Genomic DNA, 22,107 nt, shown 5'->3' with positions numbered 1-22,107 from the left:
TTTGCAGCTTGTTTGTTCTTTCTCATTAATTTCGACCGTGCTACCAATTAAGCTGGAGAAGGAAATGACAACTCATTCCAGTTTTCTTGCCTGGAAAATCCAAAGGGCAGGGGAGCCTGGTAGGCTATACAATCCATGGCGTCGCAAAAAGTTGGACACGACTGAGCGACTGAGCGACTGAGCACACACACCATCTTAAACACTTCATCTGGGAAAAGGAAAGAAACGGAGAACTCCATGTTCAAATCTTCAGATCGTAGGAGGAGCTAGGAACTGGGGAAAGAACTTCAAATCTTGCTTAATTTACGAAGGACAAAGAGGCATGGGGAAGGAGAGAAGATTATCTTTAAAAAAAAAATACATTGAGGAATTCATGGAGAAGCAAGTGGGAGAAAAGAGCTTTTGTGTGTGTGTGTGTGTGTGAAGGGGCAATTTCTTGTGTCTCCCACCGCCCCTCCTCCCAGACGGTCAGGTCCCGCCGCGGCCCTCCCTCCCCAGTTTCAGCCCTTGGCCAGTAGATTCAGTGGGCGGGGTAGCCTTTACAGTCTTGCCTTCTCTTGCTTCCGAAGGCGAAGGAGCGCGGAGAGCACGGCATTAACTTAGCGCCCTGGGACTTTAAGAGGCTCAGTGGGCTTCTGCGCCTCTTAGAGTCTCCAGCTCTGGGAAGCGGTTGTCCCCAAGTTCATCGCGGGAATTGTGTCAGACTTTGTGGGTGTGGAGGTGGTAGGTAGAGGGACCAAGGCTGGCCCTCTCGGCTCCCGCATCTCACAGGGTTAGCTACGGATTGAGCACTCTTCTGTTGCGACTCCTCCCTCACCAGACACTTCTCGGAAATGGAGCAGTCACAGTGTGGCAGTAGAGACCGCAGCCGCAGCGGCCCACTCCACCTGGCCCCGGGACTGGTGGTCGCGGCCCCTCCGCCCCCGTCTCCGGCGTTACCGGTACCCCCGGGGATACCTGTTCCTCCAACTTTCCTGCGCCCGTCCAGCCTCTTTCTGAGGGCAACCTCCAGCGCGGGAAGCGGAGGTTGCCCGCCGCCTGCCGAACTGGAAAGGGGGGTGGGCGCTGTGGCCGGTGGCTACCCACGGACACCCAAGTGCGCCCGTTGTCGCAACCACGGAGTGGTGTCAGCCCTCAAGGGCCACAAGCGCTTCTGTCGCTGGCGGGACTGCGCGTGTGCCAAGTGCACCCTGATCGCCGAACGCCAGCGTGTCATGGCCGCACAGGTGGCGCTGCGCAGACAGCAGGCCCAAGAGGAGAGCGAGGCTCGGGGGCTGCAAAGGCTTCTGTACCCTGGACCCTCAGGGCCAGGGGGTCGGTCATCCGGAGGCAGCAGCAGAACGGAGACTTCCCAGACGACCTCGAGCGGCCCTGCGACGGTGACTGCTCTGGGACTGAGTGCCTCGAGACAGGCTAGTGGTCTGGCGACCCCTGTTTTCGAAATTTTCCAGCCAGATTATATAGAGGAAAAACAAGGTGAGTAGATCTCACATTTGCTCTTTGCAAAATAAAAATGGTTGTTTTGGAGGAGGAAAAAAAATCTTTGAAATAAGCAGCCATGGCATGGAGGAGGGCGAGAAAGAACTTAAAAGAAGCATTTAGGTTCTGGGAAACTGCTTAGAGACTTATCACATTCACTTCCTTAGGGCTTTCTGTCCCCTTAGATGATAGGATAAATGAAAAAATGAAGTGCCAGTGATCAGTTGAGGAACTCATTCTAGGAATGCAGTTTGTGCCCAAATTTCTCTGCGAGAGGAGAAGAACTTAGAGCAAAGATTGAGTGAAAAACTTAATGAAAGAAACTGCATTTTGACCTTGCTCTGTATTCTTTTTAGTTGCAAAACCAGAGTTAATGGTGATCTTGCATGGAAAACTCACTTGTGGTTGGGAGTACAGTCTTCACCTGTGGGACAGATCAACTAGAAGTGGGGAAGAGACTGAAATCTTCCAAAGCATTTTTACTCTTTAAAAAATTTTAAGCGTTCCACCTCTTTTCTTCAGCTGCTTTTTAGCCTCCAACAGTGTAGAAAACTCTAACATTTCAAGTTTTACCTCTTCTCATAGGAAAGAAATTTAGGTTTTCTAAATTTAGGTTTGTAAAACCATTGATATGAATTTCAAAGTCCAAGAATTTCTTATCTTTGGGGATTTTAACCTTAGAGATTTCTTATCCAATAAGTTTTAATTTTTTTCTCTTATTGACTACAAACTGCCTTTACCCTCTATGTCAGGTAAAAAGATTTCTTTTTTTGACTAGGGTTATCCCAAATTAACCTTTCATGCTAACATAAATCTTACTGTATTTTAGCAAATTTCATAATTCTACAGTAGGTCATTCTTGCACGAAAATGTCATTTTGGTGTTTTTGTATAAATCCAAGATAGGTTGAGTCATATGAAATTAAAATATAATGATGTATTAAGTTATTAATTAGAAAACATCTCTGAATTGTGAAAATTGCAGCTCTTAACAGATCACAGCATTTACTTTTGAAAAAAGACTCTACTTAAATAAGACATATATGATTTTGTTTTCACCGATGTCACTTTTTGTCCATGTTCTAGTTTGTGTCAGTGGACAAAATGTAGTTTAAACATTTCTCATCAAAAATCAAGGAGGGCTGAAGAATAAAGTTGTTAGGCAAAACTGCTATAAAAAGAAGCAAAAATTAAAATTCTGCAAACTAAATTGACAATGAGATCTGACTGTCAACCTTCTGCTAGGCATTGACTTATGTGATTTTTTTTGAGAGGGTGATGTTTATAGATCATTTATTTTATTTTATTGTTTGCCTCAGTTGACCTCTTTTTTTTGAAAAGACACTTCTAAATTGACTACCTTCTCTTATACAATATCCATGAACTGTAGTAAACTAGTGTATTTATTCATTAAACAAACAGTGGTTCAGAGGTGAATAAGATTTTCCTACACAAAAGAATATTATAATCAAAAGAAGGAAAATTATATGTGTCCTAAAACTACAGTATAATACATAGCATTCAATGATAAAAACCAGCTATAGGAGTTGAGAGAAAAGAGATGACGTAACAATATTGCAGTATTTTAAAGACACTTATTTTCTAGACAGTCTGATGCCATCAGTATTTCATTACATTGTATTGTGTTTTATGCATAAATTACTATAGAGATGAAAATTACTATAGAGATGAAACTGTGATACCTTACATGTTCAAGGGGTCATATGTAGTGAGTCATATTTATAAATAAAATGGAGTGGCAGACCAAGGCCGATCTATCTCTATATCATTAGATGACATTTATTGTTTTATTTAAAGGTGAAAATTCTAGAGTCTTTGTGATTTTGCAGAAGCAAAAAAAAAAAGACTTTTTTTTGTCATGTTTGACGTAATGACAGCATTTTCATTCTCAATGTGTTAAATTGTACACATTTAATTTTATAAAGCAAACTGTAGATATTTGCTTAGAATATAGGACTGCTCTTTGAGAAAACATAGGAGCATTGCAAATCATTGCTATATGTGTTTTGTTAGTTCATAAATCTTGTTCGAAAAGAAAGTTTGACAATAAAACTGAATACCTCATTGACAGTTTACACTTTCTAATGGAAATAGAGAAACTCCATCTATAGATTAAGAGTAAATGTAAATCAAAATAAAAATATTTATTATTGTTTTCCTGGCATTAGCCTTGCAAAAAGTATTGAAAGATAGTCTTGTTTTATTAATATTCATATGCTCAACATATTGAGATAGAAAATCAGATTTTTCTGTGAAACTGTTTTCGGAACATTTCCCTTAATATTGAAAGGGAGTTGTGAGTTCAGGCAAATGACTAATATTTTCTACAAGATACTTTGAAAGTATATGCAGATTCCAATTGTGAAAAGAGTGCTGTAAATTATTTTCTTTTAGAAACAATTTGATTATAAACCCATTTACTGATATTCCCTAGAGATTTAATGAGAAAGTCCATATTTTACAGAGGATTATGAAAAATATCAACTCTCTATTGTGTCTCACACAAGCTCTGATATGATTTGAGATTGGTATAGCAGTTGTCATTATTGGTTTAGATTTGAAAGGAAATGAAAAATTCTGCTATTTTTTCACATTATTCAGGAACCTTATTTGGAACCTGAAATGTGAGTGAAAAACCAGTTTTTGAAATTTAGCATTAGTGATTAAATAGAATATTCATTTTAATAGTAAGATTGTTCTTTTTTTCTGATTTCTTATCTAAACAATTGTTTTATTTAGTGCTTTCTGCATATTGTCACTGTGGGAAAAAAGCCCTCATGTGAATAACAACAAAACTTGGGTAAAATTTATGAAAATTTAGAATCGCTAAATGGGGCAAATAATGTAAAATATTGGTGTTAACAGTTTTAGGGTAACAATAGATTTTACTTTCTGATTCCTAAATAACTACAGCATTTGTATATTATAGAACTTTGTGATCCTTAAATGACATGATAAATTGCATTTTCCCACTATTGCAACACTTGCATTTTCAAATGATATTTAAAAATTTTTGTTCATTAACATCTTTTACAGTGAATAATAAGTATTATTAATATACTATGAGTAAACAAGTTATTTTATCCAGCATTAATTATAGGTGGGCAGTACTTTGTTCTTGGAAGTTTTCCCTTTATTTCATTCCTTTTTTTCCTCTTCCCAGGACAAAAGGAGAGTAAATGTGACTCATGCCAGAGTGGACAAGAAGAACTGGGGTCTAAATCCCATCAGTTTACCCTGAGATCATCTCCTAAGTCTAATGATGTCACTGGAAAACAAAACATCAGGTCATCTATTTCAGAAAACCCAAACAAGGATGATAGCATTCAGTCTCTTCATCCTGGGGAGCAGTCAGGAGGGGAAGAGAGTCCCAGGTCCCTGTCATCCTCTGATTTGGAATCAGGAAATGAAAGTGAGTGGGCCAAAGACTTCACTGATTCTACAGCCAGCCATCCCACTGTGTCCTCTAGACCAAGAGATCCTCTTGATATCCTTACCAAGATTTTCCCAAGTTACAGACGCAGCAGGCTAGAAGGCATTCTGCAGTTCTGCAAAGGGGATGTTGTCCAAGCTATTGAAGAGATCCTAAATGGAAAAGAACACAAACCAGACACCAGGGACCTAGCAAATTCAGGAGCATTGGAAAACACAGCTTTTCCGAGAGTTTCGAATTTTAGTTTAGCTGGAATTGGTTTTGGAACTCTAGGAAATAAATCAGCTTTCTCTCCCCTTCACACTTCTTCTGCTTCTTACGGAGGTGATTCAAGTCTCTATAGCTTAAATCCTAGACTAGGTATCAGTCCATTTCGACTGGCATATTCCTCTCCAGGGAGAGGGCTGTCTGGTTTCATGTCTCCCTATCTGACTCCTGGGTTGGTACCATCATTGCCTTGTAGGCCAGCTCTGGATTATGCCTTTTCAGGAATGATTAGGGATTCTTCTTACCTTCCCATCAAAGACTCAGTAACTGGTGGCAGACTGTATTCCAGGCCAAATCAGAGCAACCTGTAATGCATCTGCCTACCTCCCTTTCTGGAGTATTTCTAGAAGCATGCACTATAACCCACATACCCACATCTATTAATGTGTTTACTACGTATCAGTCTTTAAAAATGCTATTTTTTTTTTACAAGCAATATAATAGATTTGAGATCTAAAGACTCTTCTTTAGCATTTATTAAGTGAAAGAAACATTTAAACATCATGTGTGCCTTGAATAAAACCATTTCAGGAAATATTTTTACTTTAATGAATTTTCTCCCTAAGATATCGGTTGTAAATTCCCAATTTAAAACTATACTTGTTTTTAGTTCATTGAAAAAATGGAGCATATAATTATACATTATGAAGCAGTCTAGGATTATATAAAATGAGCCGGAAGTAAGAATTGAAAAATTGAGGTAATTCTAAGTAGTATTCTAAACTTTTTTTCCTCCTTCTGCTTCTTGTACACAGGAGAGATAAAAGGTATTCAATGTATTTTATTCACGTATAAGTGATTAGTAGTTAGTAAAACTTTTGAGACATTTAAGTCCTTATTTTTTTCTGAATGCCTTGTTTTTCATTCCTATCTGCCATTGGTGATAAGTGCCATTTATAAAACATTTCTGTTTAAAGGACACTTTTTGTGAGTTAAACAAAGGTCTATGAAGTAAATCTTAGGAAATGAGAAATGCTCCATCTCCTGGCCACTATCACTAATTGCAGCTAAGTGCTGGAATGGTGTAGAAATTAGATACAAATGGTTCCTAATATTAGTATGATGTAACCATTTTTTGAAAATGATTATTTTGGATCATGCTATATTTAATTTTCATATTATAAAATGAACATCTAATGTGGATGAGGATTTAAATCTTTAGGCTTATGCTTTTATCTGGGGAAATAACCTTTTCCATATGTTTATGGCAGGACTATGGCAGCCATTCTCAAAGGTAAAAATCATTTTATTCAGAAAACTTAAATAGCTGCTCATATGAATATTAAATGACTCTAGATAGATAATGCTTAATGCATTGAGGGGATAAGAGATTTCCAAGGGGAAAAATTGTCATTAAATTTTAAAGGTTTTCTTGAGATTTTAAAATTACTTTTGTTCTCCATCTAGAGAATTTGAAAGTTATTTATTTTAGTCAGTGGGAAGTCCCTGAGAACAAAACAATTTTATGAAATTTTCTTTATTTGTCATCATTTATCTTTTAAAGGATTGGAGCTCTATTCTGTTGTTAGGAATAAATGGAAATTCAGCTGTGGTGTGAAATAGTTGATGAATTAGAGATGGTTAAAAGAATTTGACAGCATTATTTACTAAAGATTTCTTAAATTATGTGTATGTGTGTGTGTATGTGTGTTTATATATACTTGTGTATCTTACTGTCTGTATATTATACATTTAAGCTCTGTTGGTTCTATCATCTTTAGACTTTTCCGTTGAGCCAGATAAGAATATATTTCTAAAGTATATTTTACCAGCAAATATCATATTAAATAACTGCATAGAATCTGATGCTGATTTAGGATGTAAATGTGTAATAGAGTATGCATTATTTTTAATGATATGAATGTGAGAAAGCAGATCTTATAAAGATTTGATACAGTTAATATTCATTATTTATTAAAAAGGTTTTAGATTCCAAGCCTAAATCATAGTATAATGCTTGGCAAGTAGTTGATATTCAATTAATATATACTAAATGAAGGAACCATTTTGGATGGTAGATCTCTTTGAGACTGATAAAACCAAAGAACTCTGCAAAGTGGTTTACAGACATAGTTTTGAATACAATTTCTTGGGATTCTTGAATCTCCTAAATGCCATTCAGGTTAGAATACTTGGTGATTTTTAAGGTATTTCCACTATATTAATTCATTTGTTGAATGTTATTTTAAAAGTGCTAGATTCTATAGAGGGTACCGAATGTAAAATGTGCTCTCAAAGAAGTTACATTATACAATAGAGATCTGATACAACAACATAAGAGCGCTAGAGTTGCTGGATTCTTTACGTGGATTATGTGATGATGTGCATGTATCCATTTGCCTTTTGAACTGGGGAGAACATCCACTAGGGACAGTTTTCAAATTTTAAAAACTGTTTTATAATTTTAAAACTTAAGTTAATATACATAGTACTTTATACATTTCCTACCCTTTACAATAAGTTTAAAACTCAAACAATCTTACAGAACATTTTGTCCAACCACTAACTTGAATGTGAGGAGATTGAGGTTTGGCAATAGTATTGCCCATCCTTATGTTAAGATACTATTGCCAGTTGTTAGGAGTGGAAGTTACTTTACCAGTTTCAATTAGACTATAAAGTCTGAGGAAGGATTCATGCCTGTTTGTCCACTCACAGCTTCCTAGAGTTTCTGGGACATAAATAGGTGCTCAAGTTTTCCACTGACTGAAGTAAATGAAAGATAAAAATACTAGTTTATTCAACAACTATTTATTAAGCACCTACTTTGTGCCAGGCATTGTGCTAGATGAGAGGATAAAGAGGTGCCAAGATATGAGACCTGCCCTCAAGCTGCTCACAGACTGTTACCCATGTATACAAAACCAACCCACCAACCAGTGGTGGCAGTATTTGACAGTGTTGCTACATCAGTGAGTTCTGTGTAATGTTGAGGTTTATGCTCATCCATGCAGCTTGAGGTATGAACTCCTAAATCACTAATTAAGGATGGGAAGGAAGAAGGAGAATACCTATTTCCGTGTTGATTCCTCTGATTCAATGCATAGGCCTCATGGTGTAAGCTGTCATCTAGCTATTCTGTGAAAATGGATTAGAGTTAGGGGAACAACTGAAGAGCAAGTGAGTAAAATCTGCTATTTTTCCCTTCAACTTCTGCTGAAACAAAAAGATGCTGGGGATTTTAAGACCTTCCCTTCTAGAGATTCCTATCTGTGAACTTGGAACTAAAAAAATTATTTACAAAGTGACCTATCCATTCAACTGTTTTTTAAAATGCATGTTCCTTAGACATTTATTTGTCTTTGAAATTAAAAAGCCTTCAGAATACAAGAGAAGCTTATGTACTGTGTAAATAGAATTATGCTGGCAAGCACAAGAGGAGATGAAGCATCATCAGCTTCATAAAGTCAAAGGTCTACTCAGGGCAGCCTGATTCTTAAGCATAGATGCTCATCCTTTAGGAGAAAGGATCTCACTCAGATTCATTCTTCCCATCCCCACACATCTCCAAATAATCTCATTATTGATGCCTGCACTGCAAAGCTATACCTTTAATTATTTGGCATCATGTCCTGTAAAATTTAAGCTGTTTTGATGTAATACTTCAGAGCAACTGTGCCAAACATAAAAACACCCTTTGTTGGTTTTTGCTTACTAAATATTTCTCAAATGAGAAAAATTCATTGTCATTTCCCCTTTCTGAACTCCATGCTAATGATGAGGGGTTCAGGGGAAAATAGGATGACAAGTATAAGAACTATAGAGATGTCTATTTCTCATTTTTACCTAATTGGTAATTTAAAAAATGGCATTTTAATTTCTCAAGACTGTGTCACAGTATCCGTAAGTCAAAATGACCACATGACGTTGTCTCATGAGAACATTAATAGTTTTAAAATAGGTACACAAATGTGGTCTTTTCAAAACATCTGTGTCAAAATGTTTTTTAAAAATATCCAATGTTAACATCCATCCTAGCAACAAGTTCAGTAAACAATGGACTAGATGTTTATAGTTAGCAGGAAATATAAAGAGAGTTGAGCAAGTGTGCCAAAGATTGTTGACTAGAAAAATCTGAGTCAAGCAGCAAATGTTTTAGAATCCTGTCCTTGACCTTTTATAAAACTTCTGACAGATGAAGAAATAAAGATATACAATTCATTGTTATCTTATTCATGGACCACACTCATCTGTGAACGGCAGCTGATTTTTCAGTTGACAGAATCAAATTTTAAATGATTGATTCTTAGACTGTAATTCCTATTGCAGTGAATTGATATAGCATTCAAGATCTTAGGGTTAAAAAAATCAACTGTACACACATAGATAAGAAGAAAGAGAGACCTGAGTTTGCAACAAGTTTTTGAGAAAAAAAGTAATGTTATTTATTGGTAGATTTACTGTGAGATTACCATGTAACATGGCTGTTCTAAAAGTTCAGTTGATATTTAGGTTACATTAATAGGAAAAATGTATGTAGAAGGAGGGAGATGATGGTGCCATGTACTCTGAAATATGAGTTCTTCAGATATTAGCTTAAGTAATGTGTTCAGTTCTGAGTGCCATGTACGAAGAGTGATTCTAAAACTTGGGATATAAGCAAAGAGGCATAAGATACTAAATGACTATGGTGGCAATGTAGGGTTCTATAAGAAATATTTTTAAAAGTAGGAGAAATGAAAATGTTTAAAGAACTAGCATATAACAAAAATGACTATAAGGTGAATAGAAGGCAAAAGTTACATAGAGAATTTAGAGGAACATGAAGGATACTGTAACTGCATTTAATCCACTTCTAGTGAACCTGGAACCCCAAAGGCAGACATCACTAGAGAAATAAACAATGTTCGGTCCAGTTTGTTTGTTGCTGTTTGATTGTTGATTTCATAGGTGAGCCATTCTTTTTTTTAAATTTTATTTTATTTTTAAGCTTTACAATATTGTATTAGTTTTGCCAAATATTGAAATGAATCTGCCACAGGTATACATATATTATTGTACATGTTTTTTTGTTTTTTTTGATTCTTTTGCGGGATATATGGAGTAAATGAGCAGCAAATGAGTTTTATGTTTATGCTCCATTTATCAGTCAGTATTCAACCAGGAAAAGAGTACCAGTAGGGAGTTATTTTATATTATAAAATATAAAGTTATTTTATAAATTAGGGAGGTATTTTAGAAATTCGACTGAACACGTACATAAGGAGCTGGGAAGATAAAGTTTGGTAGAGGGAAATAGGCAGATCAGAGAGTTACTAACTAATCTGCCAAGTGTTGGTGTGGGTAGACAAATGGTCCTTTCAAGAGAAGTAGAAATTTTCAGGAAATCTGTGAGATCTAGCATGTCAAGTCACTCAGATGGTTCCAAGGAAAGGTGTTGTGAAGGAGGTATAAAGGAAGTTAATGACTCTGCACAGCTTCTAATACTGTGGGTCTGGAAGCAGGTACCAGGTGATGGACCTGCAACTACAGTTGATCAGCAAATCCAGCAGCCCAGTGCACCCCTTGTCAGTATGGCGTTCATACTCACTTTTACTAACCATATTTACTTCCCAATAAAGGTAAAACGTGATTCATTATTTCACCTAAAATTGATTCTTTGTTCAATGAAAACATATATGTCCCTTCATAAGAGAGGATACAAAGTGATTTACCCATGTTTGAGGGATGCTCATTCCTCTTCTGTCTGAGTCAGAACCCCCCTTGAATATCCTATCATTCTGAGGTATTGTTATAACCACTGTTAGTAAATCTTATGTTACAATAAGGAAATGGGGGACACTTAGAAGCAAGGAAGAAATAAATGCTCCTATCAGTGCCCTCATGTTTTCAACTAGTCATGAAATCAGTAATATTTATAACTTTGCCCATTCTCCATTTCATATTCTCTCTACTCTGCTAGTGTGTAAGTCAGTTGTGTTTCCTTATTTGTTGAGATTACCCAAATCTTTATTCCTGTCTGTTGTTATAGTCCTGTCTTTATTGGGTTGTTCTAGCTTTCCATTAACTTTTACCACAGAATATGGGAAGACTAAGCGATACTCTGGAGGATCTCCTGCATTCTGGAAATATTTTCCTCACCCTTTCTTGTGTCAGTGTTATGAGGTGCCCAGAGTAGACAGTGGTAGTCTTAGGTTCCAGCACAATGCTGTATTCTTTGGTGGAATCATTTCTCCTTTTGGAAGTACAACTTCTAAACCCCCAAAAAGTTATAGGGAAAGGAAATGAAAATGTTGCTTTTGCATCATTATTGTTAATGTGAGAGGAGCTGTTTCCATATCTGTCCTATGGTTCCTAAACTAAATTCTGAGTATAGGAAAAACATCACTACATATTTATAGCTTATTCAAAGCATTTCTTGCATCCTAGATGACATTATTTCAGCCCCATAAAGTGCTGTCACCAGCTGGTGCCATAACTGAGTCTTCCAAAGGCCATTCCATAATTTTATTAGGCCAGCTGTTTCAGGATGAGGGGAACATAATGACACTAGAGAAGTGCATGAGACTGAGACCAATGTTGCACTTCACTTGCTATAAAATTGTTTTTTGTCTTTTTTTTTTGGTCATAAGCAATGTTGTATGGAATACTGTGTAGATGAGTATAGCATTCTGTAAGCCCACAGATGGGGATTTAAGCAGAAACACTAGGGCAGGAAAGGCAAAACCATGTCTTTTCCAGTGAGAACAAAGAGCTACTCCTTCAATGATGGGAGTGATTCAGTGTAACAAACTTGCTACCAGGTGTCTGGCTAGTTTCCCCAGGGAATGGCCATTTTAGGGTTCAGTGTTGATCTTTGCTCTTGGCAGGTTGGGTACTCAGCAATGACTTCAGCCAAATTGGCCTTGATGAGTAGAAATCCATTTTGCTAAGCCTATATATAAGCTCCATATTTCTATGTAATTATTGTCTTCATGAGCCAATTGAGCAATGATGGGAATAAAAGAATGGGAAAAGAATGAGTTACCTTGTGTATATGTTTATTAAGGTCTCTTCTTCTAAGGTTGCTGTTTGGTGAGTATTTGTTTGGGACAAAAATGTTCTCTTATTCATACCCATTTGGAGAGGTCTTTCCACATACATCTCTAGATCATATTTCTTCATGTTTCTTCCAAGTTTCTGGCCATCCAGCCAAACTGTTAGTCACTGCTCATGACTCATTCTAGATTTATACCTCTTTTCACCTCTACTTCCAGGCAGTATGAAAGCTTGAAGTTCTTCCCATTGAAAAGCTTTTTTTTTTTTTTTTCCCCACCACTTTCAGGGTCTTTCAGGGCCACACGTGCAGTGCAGCTGTCCACTTCAGCTACTGTCACAATAGTGTGGGGAATTGTTTGATTAAAGATCACATTGTGCTTTCTCATTCTGTTTTCATAGACAACTTCACATTACAGAAAAAGAGAGGAGGCAGTATGGCAGGAGTACGTGAACCATGGATGTTTGAGCCACTTTTTGTGCAACTTATTTGTGACTTCAAAACTTGTGGAGAAAAGCCTAACTATTACTTCCACTTGATGGAATACTGCTACAGCAAGCTTTTGGGGCAGACAACATCCTATTCATTAGGAGTGTTTCAGGGCACATCATTATTTAATGACCAGTAGTAAGTGTTTGCATTCAGGCAGGACCCAGTAATGTGTTAGAAGCCATTTCTCAGTTGAGAATAATCTGCTGAGAAAGTATAACTTTTCTCCAAAATCCCAAAGAGATATACTGTGTTTTATCTGTAAGGTTTTGCTTTAGGTTCCTTTAGGATCCCCAACTGTCATAGGCACTTCAAGCATGTGAACCAAGTGGCAAGACAGATTGAATAGAAGCTTGGTTCTGTTGTAGAACCTCCTTTTGATCTGGACCCCAAATTGACAGCCTATTGGGTAATTTGGTACACAGGTTAAAGTAAGATGCCCAAATCATTTATTTTTTGCAACCCAAATTTAGAGATCCACTTCTCAGAGATAGCAGGTATCAGATGCAGAAACACATTCACCATTTGATAAGAGAAATTTTGACAGGCACCAGACCACTGATGCCTAGAAACTTCACATATGTAATGTATCTCTCATTTTCTGTGGTGGTTATTTTTCCATTCTCTGGCATGCATATACCTTAATAAGATATTTAATGTGTATACTACCTTTTGCTCATCAGGTCAAATCAGCATGATATTATTTATATTGTTGGCTTGCTTGATGTCCTGTAGAATAGAGAAGCAAACAAGTTCCTAGTGGACTAAACTATAGAAAATGGCTGGAGGGTTGGTAGAGCCCTAAGAAGTTTACTGCTGTTTCTGGTGACTTTAACAACTCCAGAGAAAAACTATTTTTGAGATCAATAGCTCAAACTGGAGAAAAGGGGCAGTATTGATTTGCTCCAACAAAGCAAACACATCTGGAAATATAGCTGCAGTTGTAGTAATCACCTAATTTTATAATAGTGTACTCTCATTCCTCAAGATCCATCTGCCTTATCTATAGGCCAAATAGATGAATTGAAAGGGGATGTGCTAGAATCCTTTAAACTTCTGGTGGGGATACAAACCTTGGCAATCTCTCCAGGATGTTTGTTTCACTACTTCAGTGGGAGTGTAAGTTCTAAAGATCTCCATTTGAAATTTCCTATTTAATCATCCTCAATACACAGGAAGCCTAATTGTTGTAGGTCAGGGATCCAATTTGGGGATTCTCCCAGTTGCTAGATATGTCTTGACCAATTGTGCTTTCTAGAGTTGAGGAAATAAACACTGGGTAAATGGGTACATATTGGACCAACTGTAAGACTGGTTTGAAACAAAATGTCAGTAATGATTAGATCTCATTCCTCTTCCTTAAATCTTATCTAGCCTGGTGGATCATAGTAGCAGTTTAGCTTCCAAGGGAATAGCCATTATCCAATAAACACTGAAAAAATTATTATTTATCTTTTCCCAGGGTATAGTCACCTGGTAAATTAGCTCAGGTCCTCTTGGATTAAGCTAGGAGAAAGATTTATAGTTTAAGTTATTAGAAGTACAGCAAAGTCACTACTCAAGGGGATCATCCTAAGTTTTCATAACAGGTTCAAGATTAGACATGTGTTGAAGAGCCATGAGTGTCCATTATGGTGATTCAAGAAAGAGTTTCATCAGAGTTAGTGCTTTCCCACATATATAAATAAAGTATGACTTTACCATATTTCCCACCTATTTCAGTCCTAAAAATATGATTGAGTAGTCAATGCCAAAATCTCTGCAGGCCAAATCTATCTGTTGCTTCAGCTCAATGTTGTTTTTTTAAAAAATAATATTCATACTCATCCATCGGTGCCTGAAAGACATGTGTGCTCTGTGTTGTTTAGTGGAGTGTTCTGTATATGTCAATCAGATACTGTTGGTTGGTTGTGTTGTCTAGTTCTTCTTTATTCCTCCTTTATTATTATTCTGATAATCACATGAATTGCTGAGAGTGGGGTGTTAAAATTGCCAGCCATAATTGCGTTCTTTGCTCTCAGTTTTAGCAAAATATACACACACAACACATATACTTTTACCTCCATGTAGAAAATATTACTATTAGTAAATTAAATAATCGGGAATAATATAATTTGGTGACTGATGAAATGCTGAGTTTTTGTCATTTTCAGGTTTTCAAAACCAAAGCAGATGCTTTGGTTCATATATTATAATTTTATTCTTTGATTTAAAAGTTTGTTTTCTAACATACTCTTAATACTTTCAAAAATATAAGGATAAATTAAGTCTTATAATTTTTAATCCTTGTCTTTATAGACAAATGTAGAAACCTATGATTATTTCCATGGGTGGAACACACTGGGAGTTTTATTACAGTAAGATTACTTTGACTTAAAAATGGTATGTCTTAACATCTTGTCAAAAAGCAATTATGAATTCACAGTTTAAACCATTTTACCCTTCTTGTTGAATATACATAGCAGTGATAGATTTAAAATACAGTTATTTAGAAATTAAAAAGACATAGCCTTGCTCAAAGACAAGATAAGTATCTCAAGAGATAAGAAATAGAGCAGGATCTGACAATAAATAGAGGGCTGGACTAATTTCCCAGCATTATCTTCTGTTCATGGGTAGTGGAATTAAAAAAAAAAAAGATGAGTGCTGCTAAGTCACTTCAGTCATGTCCGACTCTGTGTGACCCCATAGACGGCAGCCCTCCAGGCTCCACCGTCCCTGGGATTCTCCAGGCAAGAACACTGGGGTGGGTTGCCATTTCCTTCTCCAGTGCATGAAAGTGAAAAGTGAAAGTGAAGTAGCTCAGTCATGTCCGACTCTTAGCGACCCCATGGACTGCAGCCCACCAGGCTCCTCCGTCCATGGGATTTTCCAGGCAAGGGTACTGGAGTAGGGTGCCATTGCCTTCTCCGAAAGATGAATGAGACTTTGGAAATGTGGTTTATATTCAGTTCAGTTCAGTTCAGTCGCTCAGTCGTGTCCGACTCTTTGCGACCCCATGAATCATAGCATGCCAGGCCTCCCTGTCCATCACCATCTCCCGGAGTTCACTCAAACTCACGTCCATTGAGTTGGTGATGCCATCCAGCCATCTCATCCTCTGTCGTCCCCTTTTCCTCCTGCCCCCAATCCCTCCCAGCATCACAGTCTTTTCCAATGAGTCAACTCTTCCCATGAGGTGGCCAAAGTACTGGAGTTTCAGCTTTAGTATCATTCCTTCCAAAGAACACCCAGGACTGATATCCTTTAGAATGGACTGGTTGGATCTCCTTGCAGTCCAAGGGATTCTCAAGAGTCTTCTCCAACACCACAGTTCAAAAGCATCAATTCTTCAGCACTCAGCTTTCTTCACAGTCCAACTCTCACATCCATACATGACCACTGGAAAAACCATAGCCTTGACTAGACGGACCTTTGTTGGCAAAGTAATGTCTCTGCTTTTCAATATGCTATCTAAGTTGGTCATAACTTTCCTTCCAAGGAGTAAGCGTCTTTTAATTTCATGGCTGAGAAAGGCTGCCATGCTTTCCTAGAGTTGTACCTAGGTTGAGCTGATAGAAAAGAGAAAATAATCATGTAACTAGGATCTAGATCATGCTCTGTTATGGCTTTTGATATAACTCCAATACTAATGTGAAACAGGATCCTTGAGGTGCCAGTGTAATGCATGATTCTTGTCTGGAGACCCTAGAAGGCAGTGTAGGCAAGCACAAAACTGCTAGACAGGGAAAAATGTGAATAAAAAAGAAAAGAAAAATGAACTACCCCTAAATATAAGCATAGAAATTAAAATCCTAATGCACATGAGGAAATATACTTCCAAGACAGATAGCCATTTCAAGAAACAATAGAGATATGAGCATATATCTATGATATTCAAGTAATAGGAAGATTTATAGATGACTATATATTTAGGTAAAGATTTGTAGATGACCTTATAGATTTAGGTAAAGATTTGTAGATGACTTTATAGATTTAAAGGCCCCAAAGATATAAAAGTAGAATAGTTAAAAAGAAATTAATTCATGAAACAAATTCAGATTGATATGTATTTCTGTGGAATAGTTGGATATGGTAAAAACCAATAAAAATATTTGGGATAAAAAGTATTGAGAAGATAATTCATTGTAAAATTATACTAAAAATTCATCTGGAACCTAGCATTGAGAGAAAGAGATGAAAAAACTAAATGGTTATTTAAAATGTTGATAGGAAATAGATTGAGAGGCTCTAACATATGTCCTGTGGGAGTTCTAGGAGTAGAGAATTATGCAATAATAACGAAAATATTTTTAGTTGTGCAGTAGTTGGAAAAAAAGGAAAATAAGTTAAAAATATGTCAATAAATATTATAAGTGACTATGTATCTACTTTTTTAAAAAATTAAAAGAATTGTGGACGTTAGGTCTCGGCAACAACTATGTAGAAATTATTGGTGGAGGAATGGATATTTGTAGGACTCTCCAACCCACGGAGTTCGCATACTTGCACTGTGCCCTTTACACCTTCCTCAGAGTCAACTCTGTAAGGACTTGTTTTTAAAGTGTCCACTTGAGGGCGCTGACTACTGTGGGAAGTGAAATACCACAGACATCCAGTTACACAAGGAGCCTTTTTCCAGAACTTGACTTAATTTGTACCATGTTTCCAGTGTGTTCCAGTGACAGCTGTCCTTATTGATCAGTACCCCAGGCAGATGCCGTCTTTACCTATGCTGAGTACTTTACATTAGACATTTCATTACATTGCATTAATCTTCTCAAATATCTTGAGAAGAATACTTATCCCAATTTTATAAGTGAGCAAACAACCTGAAAAAGCTTAAGTAATACTCCCAAGTTATGCTAACTAGTGTGTGGTATAAAACTCAAACTTCAGCCTAGATTAGTGTAACCACAAAACTAATTTACATTCTTCCATGTTTTCTGCCTCTCTAAGGTGTGTATGTGTGTATGTAAGTATATGTGTATATGTACAGAATATAAATGTAATTTTACAGTTAATGGGAAAATATATATTTAGATCATATTTTAAAAATTACATTTAGAGCATATTTTAAAACAGATTCCAAATTAAATATCTTGATGAAGAAAAAAAACAGATATAATTGTTTGCCTGTAGAGGAAATTCTGTTTTCTTACTGAATGATGCAATAAATGTGCTAAAGCAGAGACAGCATGCCCAACTGTTTTATCAGATTGGCAAGTCAGAATAAAACACCAAATTACTGTCTAGAAACAAAGCATATTTTTGTAACCAAGAGCTGTTTAAACCAAATGGAAAGCACCCTGGCCCATTTAATAAATAAGGTTGTCCCCCATTTCTTGTAAGATTGAGTTAGGTAAAGATTGTATTACTATTTGTATTTGTAAGGGGTCAATTCTCTGAGCAGACTAAGCTACTAATTTATATAAAGTTACTCTTTCACAATATAAATAGTATGCATTATTACTTCACTTGTATGCAAATATATAAAATTTCTTCTAGGTAGCCCAGTTGATGCCATGGTCCTGGGTATGCATAGAAACACACTTCTTCCCATCTTTTTGTAGTTCATCAAGAAGCTGATTCAGCAGGTCTAAGTTGTTCAAGAGAACAAAACTATGATTATAGAGGTTGAACCCCTCCCTTACCCCTATCATTTCTAGCAGGACCTCTTCCCTCACCAGGAAGCCAGGTTGGTTTTTGGGAGCCTACACATTCCCTGCAGTACTGTTTTATTTCCTTTTGCTCTATATAGAGGTTTGTGGAGTCAGATTCCTTCTCTGGAACTTTTCCATGTTGTGCAGTATAACTGTGCCTGACCTAAGGACAGCTTACCTGTGTGATACAAGCAAGAGTTTGAGAGTTTGTGTGTACTCTGCTACTCCTCTAGTTTAAAAAAAAAAATAGTACTGAACAGTGCTAATATTATGTGAAATTGTGCTTCCTTCACCTGATACATTTATCTATGAAATGCTGTATGTGAGCAAGTAGGGCAAAGAATACCAAATCAGTGACAATGAGAGTCACAGCAAAAATAAACTTTTCTTCAAAGTCTGGCGTGTAACCTGTGCTCAGAACCAAAGAACCAACCAATTCACAACCTGTGGATGTATCTGCATAAATATTCCAACTGAATTGACTGCTCTGTTCATGTTTGCTATGAAGGGACACATTTAAGAAACCAGATCATGAAACTAACTTTGATTCAGGCACATCAAAATGTAAGTTTCTTTGAGAATACATCAGCAGAAGTGTTAATGTTAGATAACAATATGTTATAAATTTTAACACTGACCTTTAACATTCCAAGATCTGGGATTGCCTGAGGCTTGCTACTGTCTTTGCCTCAAGTTCTAGTTGAACAAGCTTTCATTTGACCCTCCAGAGGCACAACTGATGAAATCACTTTGAGAAATGTCAGATATAGATAAAACATTTTTGCACACATTAGGCCTGACAGGCAAACCTGGTGGGCTGATGTCAGAAACATAAAACCATATCCTGGACTTTTTTGAAATGCTTTGCTTGTCCCCTCTGCAAATATAGAGCCATTTAAGATTACCTTTCTGGCTGAGACCAGGACGTACTTCAAAGGACATGTAGGGTTGATTGCATTGATCACTGCTGGGGCTCTGAGATAGAAACCTGCTTTTCAAAATCTGGAGACCAAAAGGGAAAATTATGATGTTTAATTCCCACAGAGATGTATAGTTCTATGAAAATTGCAAGCAGAGGGTGTAACAAAAGATAAATATACAAAAAATTGCTTGGAGTGTAAAGGCTTTTTGGCAATGACAACCATTTTAGCTCAATGAAATATATAGCTCTCTTTTCTTAGTCTCCATTATTAGTTTCTTTGGTACACTTACACAGTTTCTATATGCAAATATAAGAAAATAGATATGAAATTTTATTCTCATCCCCACCCTTCTTTTATATGATCCCAAAAGTAACATTTCACTTCTTTCAATTAACAATATATACTGGAGATTTTTTGCATCAAACCCAAAGAGACTGCTTTTCACCCTGCCGCTTTAAGAGACTTTTTTACCCTGCCACTTTAAAAACTAACTGCATAGTATTCCAGTCTGTGATTCCCATTCAAGGCCATCTGTGTGTTGATAATTTTATGTGATTGCAAACAGTGTTTCATTGGATGACTGAATATTTGTTGTTTTGTTTGTGTACAATATAGAGGATATCCTATAGAGGATAAATTACATAAAATTGAATTTAGATTAATTTATAATTTTGAAAGATCTTGCCAAATTGCTCTCAATAGGTTAAGCTAATGTGTGGTCTTAGCAGCAATTTATGAATATCATTAATACAGTATGTCAAAAATATTTTGGTCTTTAATAGAGTAAAAGTGTTTGGGTTTTTTGGATAAAAAGTATATTGATATAGTTTTAATCTGCATTTATTTTATAATAAAGTTAAATATCTCTTAAAATGCTTAAAAAACATTCGTATTTCCTTATTTCTTTTTCTGTGATCCATCTGTACATTTGGTATATTCATGTTTCTATTGGGTTGCTATTCTTTTTCTTAAAAACTTAATTAGGAACTCTTTCCATATTAGGGAGGTTAGAATTTTATTTTGGCGATTTATGTTTTTCTTCTGTCTTTTGACTCAGGGTGTTTTTTGTTGTTGTTGTTCTGCAGAATGTTTATTTTTAATTATGGTTTTTACATAATTAAATACATTGATCTTTTCTTCAATGGCTTCTGAGCTTTGAGTACAGTTAGAAGGGCTTTACCTACAATGCCTGCCCTTTAAATAATAAAATAATTGTACCAAATTTTATTTTAGTGGTTTTATATTTTAATTTTAATTATTAATAAGTAAACTATTAATGATATAAGCTAAAATATTTAAATAAAAGGATGAGAATATGAATAAATTAAAATTAATATGTAGTTATAGCAAATATTAATAAACACCTAAAAATATGGTGAATCATGTTCTGGCTTGTAGATATGTCTGCTTGGATGAAATCAGCATCACTTTTGACTCATATTTCATTGGCATAAGCAAATTATTATTGATACTATAATTTAACAACAGGGGATATGTAATATAACCCTAAATTTGACCTGGAAACATGAGAACTTTGACCTGGAAACATGAGACCTGGAATATCTGTGCATAGTTTGTGATTACTACATAAAGGTGTTTGACAATTTGATTTATGATTTTCAAGCTCCCTATATAGATTATTAAGGAGGTCTTGACTAAGGACTAAATTATGCTAGAGAAATGTAGTCCAAATACTTTTTTAACATTTTTATTTGCATTATATTTTTGTATCTCTGAACAAAATATGTTTAATATGGAGAAATTCTAAATATCTAAATTACTTGTCTAATGGGGATAACGAAAGTTATAACAATGAAAATGATAACTTAGAGAAAATGTCAGTTGTTATTATTTACTGAGCATTTAATATATGCCAATAATTTTATCCTATCAATAACTTAATGATGGATAAATTATTGTAGTTATTATATTCTTATACTATATTATTATTATAGTCATATTCATTTTCTGTTGAGACAACTTTCCTGACTGTTCAGCTAGCAGAATAATGGAGGTATGATTTGCACCCAGGAAGTATAACACCAGCACCCATTGTTCTAGAGATGACTTTGTCACCATGATTGAAAAAGTTTCCATCATTGCATTCAAAGTGTATTTTATTCCAAAATAAGGATTACAAAGACATAAAGAAGAAATTCTGTGGGAATTAAGGACCTTAATATTTATTGAAGAGGCTGTCTTTTTCCACATTGTATATTCTTGCCTCCATTGCTGTAGATTGATTAGCTGTATAACCATGAGTTTATTTCTTGACTCTCTATTCTGTTCCACTTATCTATGTGTCTTTTGGTACCCAAACTCTATTGCTTGATAACTATAGCTTTATTCACCCATCTCTTTATGCTTTGTTCTATGTATGTGTAATTGTGATAAATCTATTTTGATAGCATTCAGGTCACTCTCATAGATAGTTGCTCTGTGAATAGTTCTAATTTTGATATCCCTGTCAGAGGAGGTGAACATGGGAGCTTCCTACCCTGCTGTATTGGCCACACTTTCTTCAATATTTTTTCTTCTCATTACTTTTTCTCTTCTCCTGGTATTCTCACTATATGTACCTTGATGCTCAATGTTGTTTCACATTTCTCTGTCTCCATTTATCTTTTTTTTCTTGCTATTTAGGCTTGCATAATGCCTATTAATCTATATTCAAGGTTTTAAATTCTTTCTTTTTGCCATTATAAACCTGTTGTTGAGTAGCTCTAGTGAATTTTTAAAATTTTAGTTATTGTACTTTTAACTTTTATTTCCTTTGGGTAATTTTATTTTTTATAATTTCAATATCTATATTGGTTTTCTTTATTTGATGCAACATTGTCATCCTATCTTCTTTTATTTATTTAATCATGTTTTCTTT

The 22,107-nt window shown here is 35.9% G+C and overlaps 1 protein-coding gene across 1 annotated transcript; it reads left to right on the top strand.

Annotated features, from left to right (window-relative positions):
* Positions 1-520: 520 nt before the first annotated feature.
* Positions 521-12,158, top strand: DMRTA1 (DMRT like family A1). Its single transcript, XM_027549116.1, has 2 exons — positions 521-1,476; positions 4,663-12,158. The coding sequence occupies exons 1-2, from the start codon at positions 834-836 to the stop codon at positions 5,508-5,510; spliced, it is 1,491 nt and encodes a 496-aa protein (XP_027404917.1). The 5' UTR covers positions 521-833; the 3' UTR covers positions 5,511-12,158.
* The last annotated feature ends 9,949 nt before the right edge of the window (positions 12,159-22,107 follow it).

The sequence above is a fragment of the Bos indicus x Bos taurus genome, chromosome 8, assembly GCF_003369695.1.
Source record: "Bos indicus x Bos taurus breed Angus x Brahman F1 hybrid chromosome 8, Bos_hybrid_MaternalHap_v2.0, whole genome shotgun sequence".
Lineage (NCBI taxonomy): Eukaryota > Metazoa > Chordata > Mammalia > Artiodactyla > Bovidae > Bos > Bos indicus x Bos taurus.
This window is presented reverse-complemented; position numbering and strand designations above follow the sequence as displayed.

Coding starts and splice junctions, on each gene's coding strand:
- DMRTA1 (XM_027549116.1), top strand. CDS start 834: ATGGAGCAGTCACAGTGTGGCAGTAGAGACCGCAGCCGCAGCGGCCCA. Junction 1,477..4,662: donor TTATATAGAGGAAAAACAAG/GTGAGTAGATCT, acceptor TCCTCTTCCCAG/GACAAAAGGAGAGTAAATGT.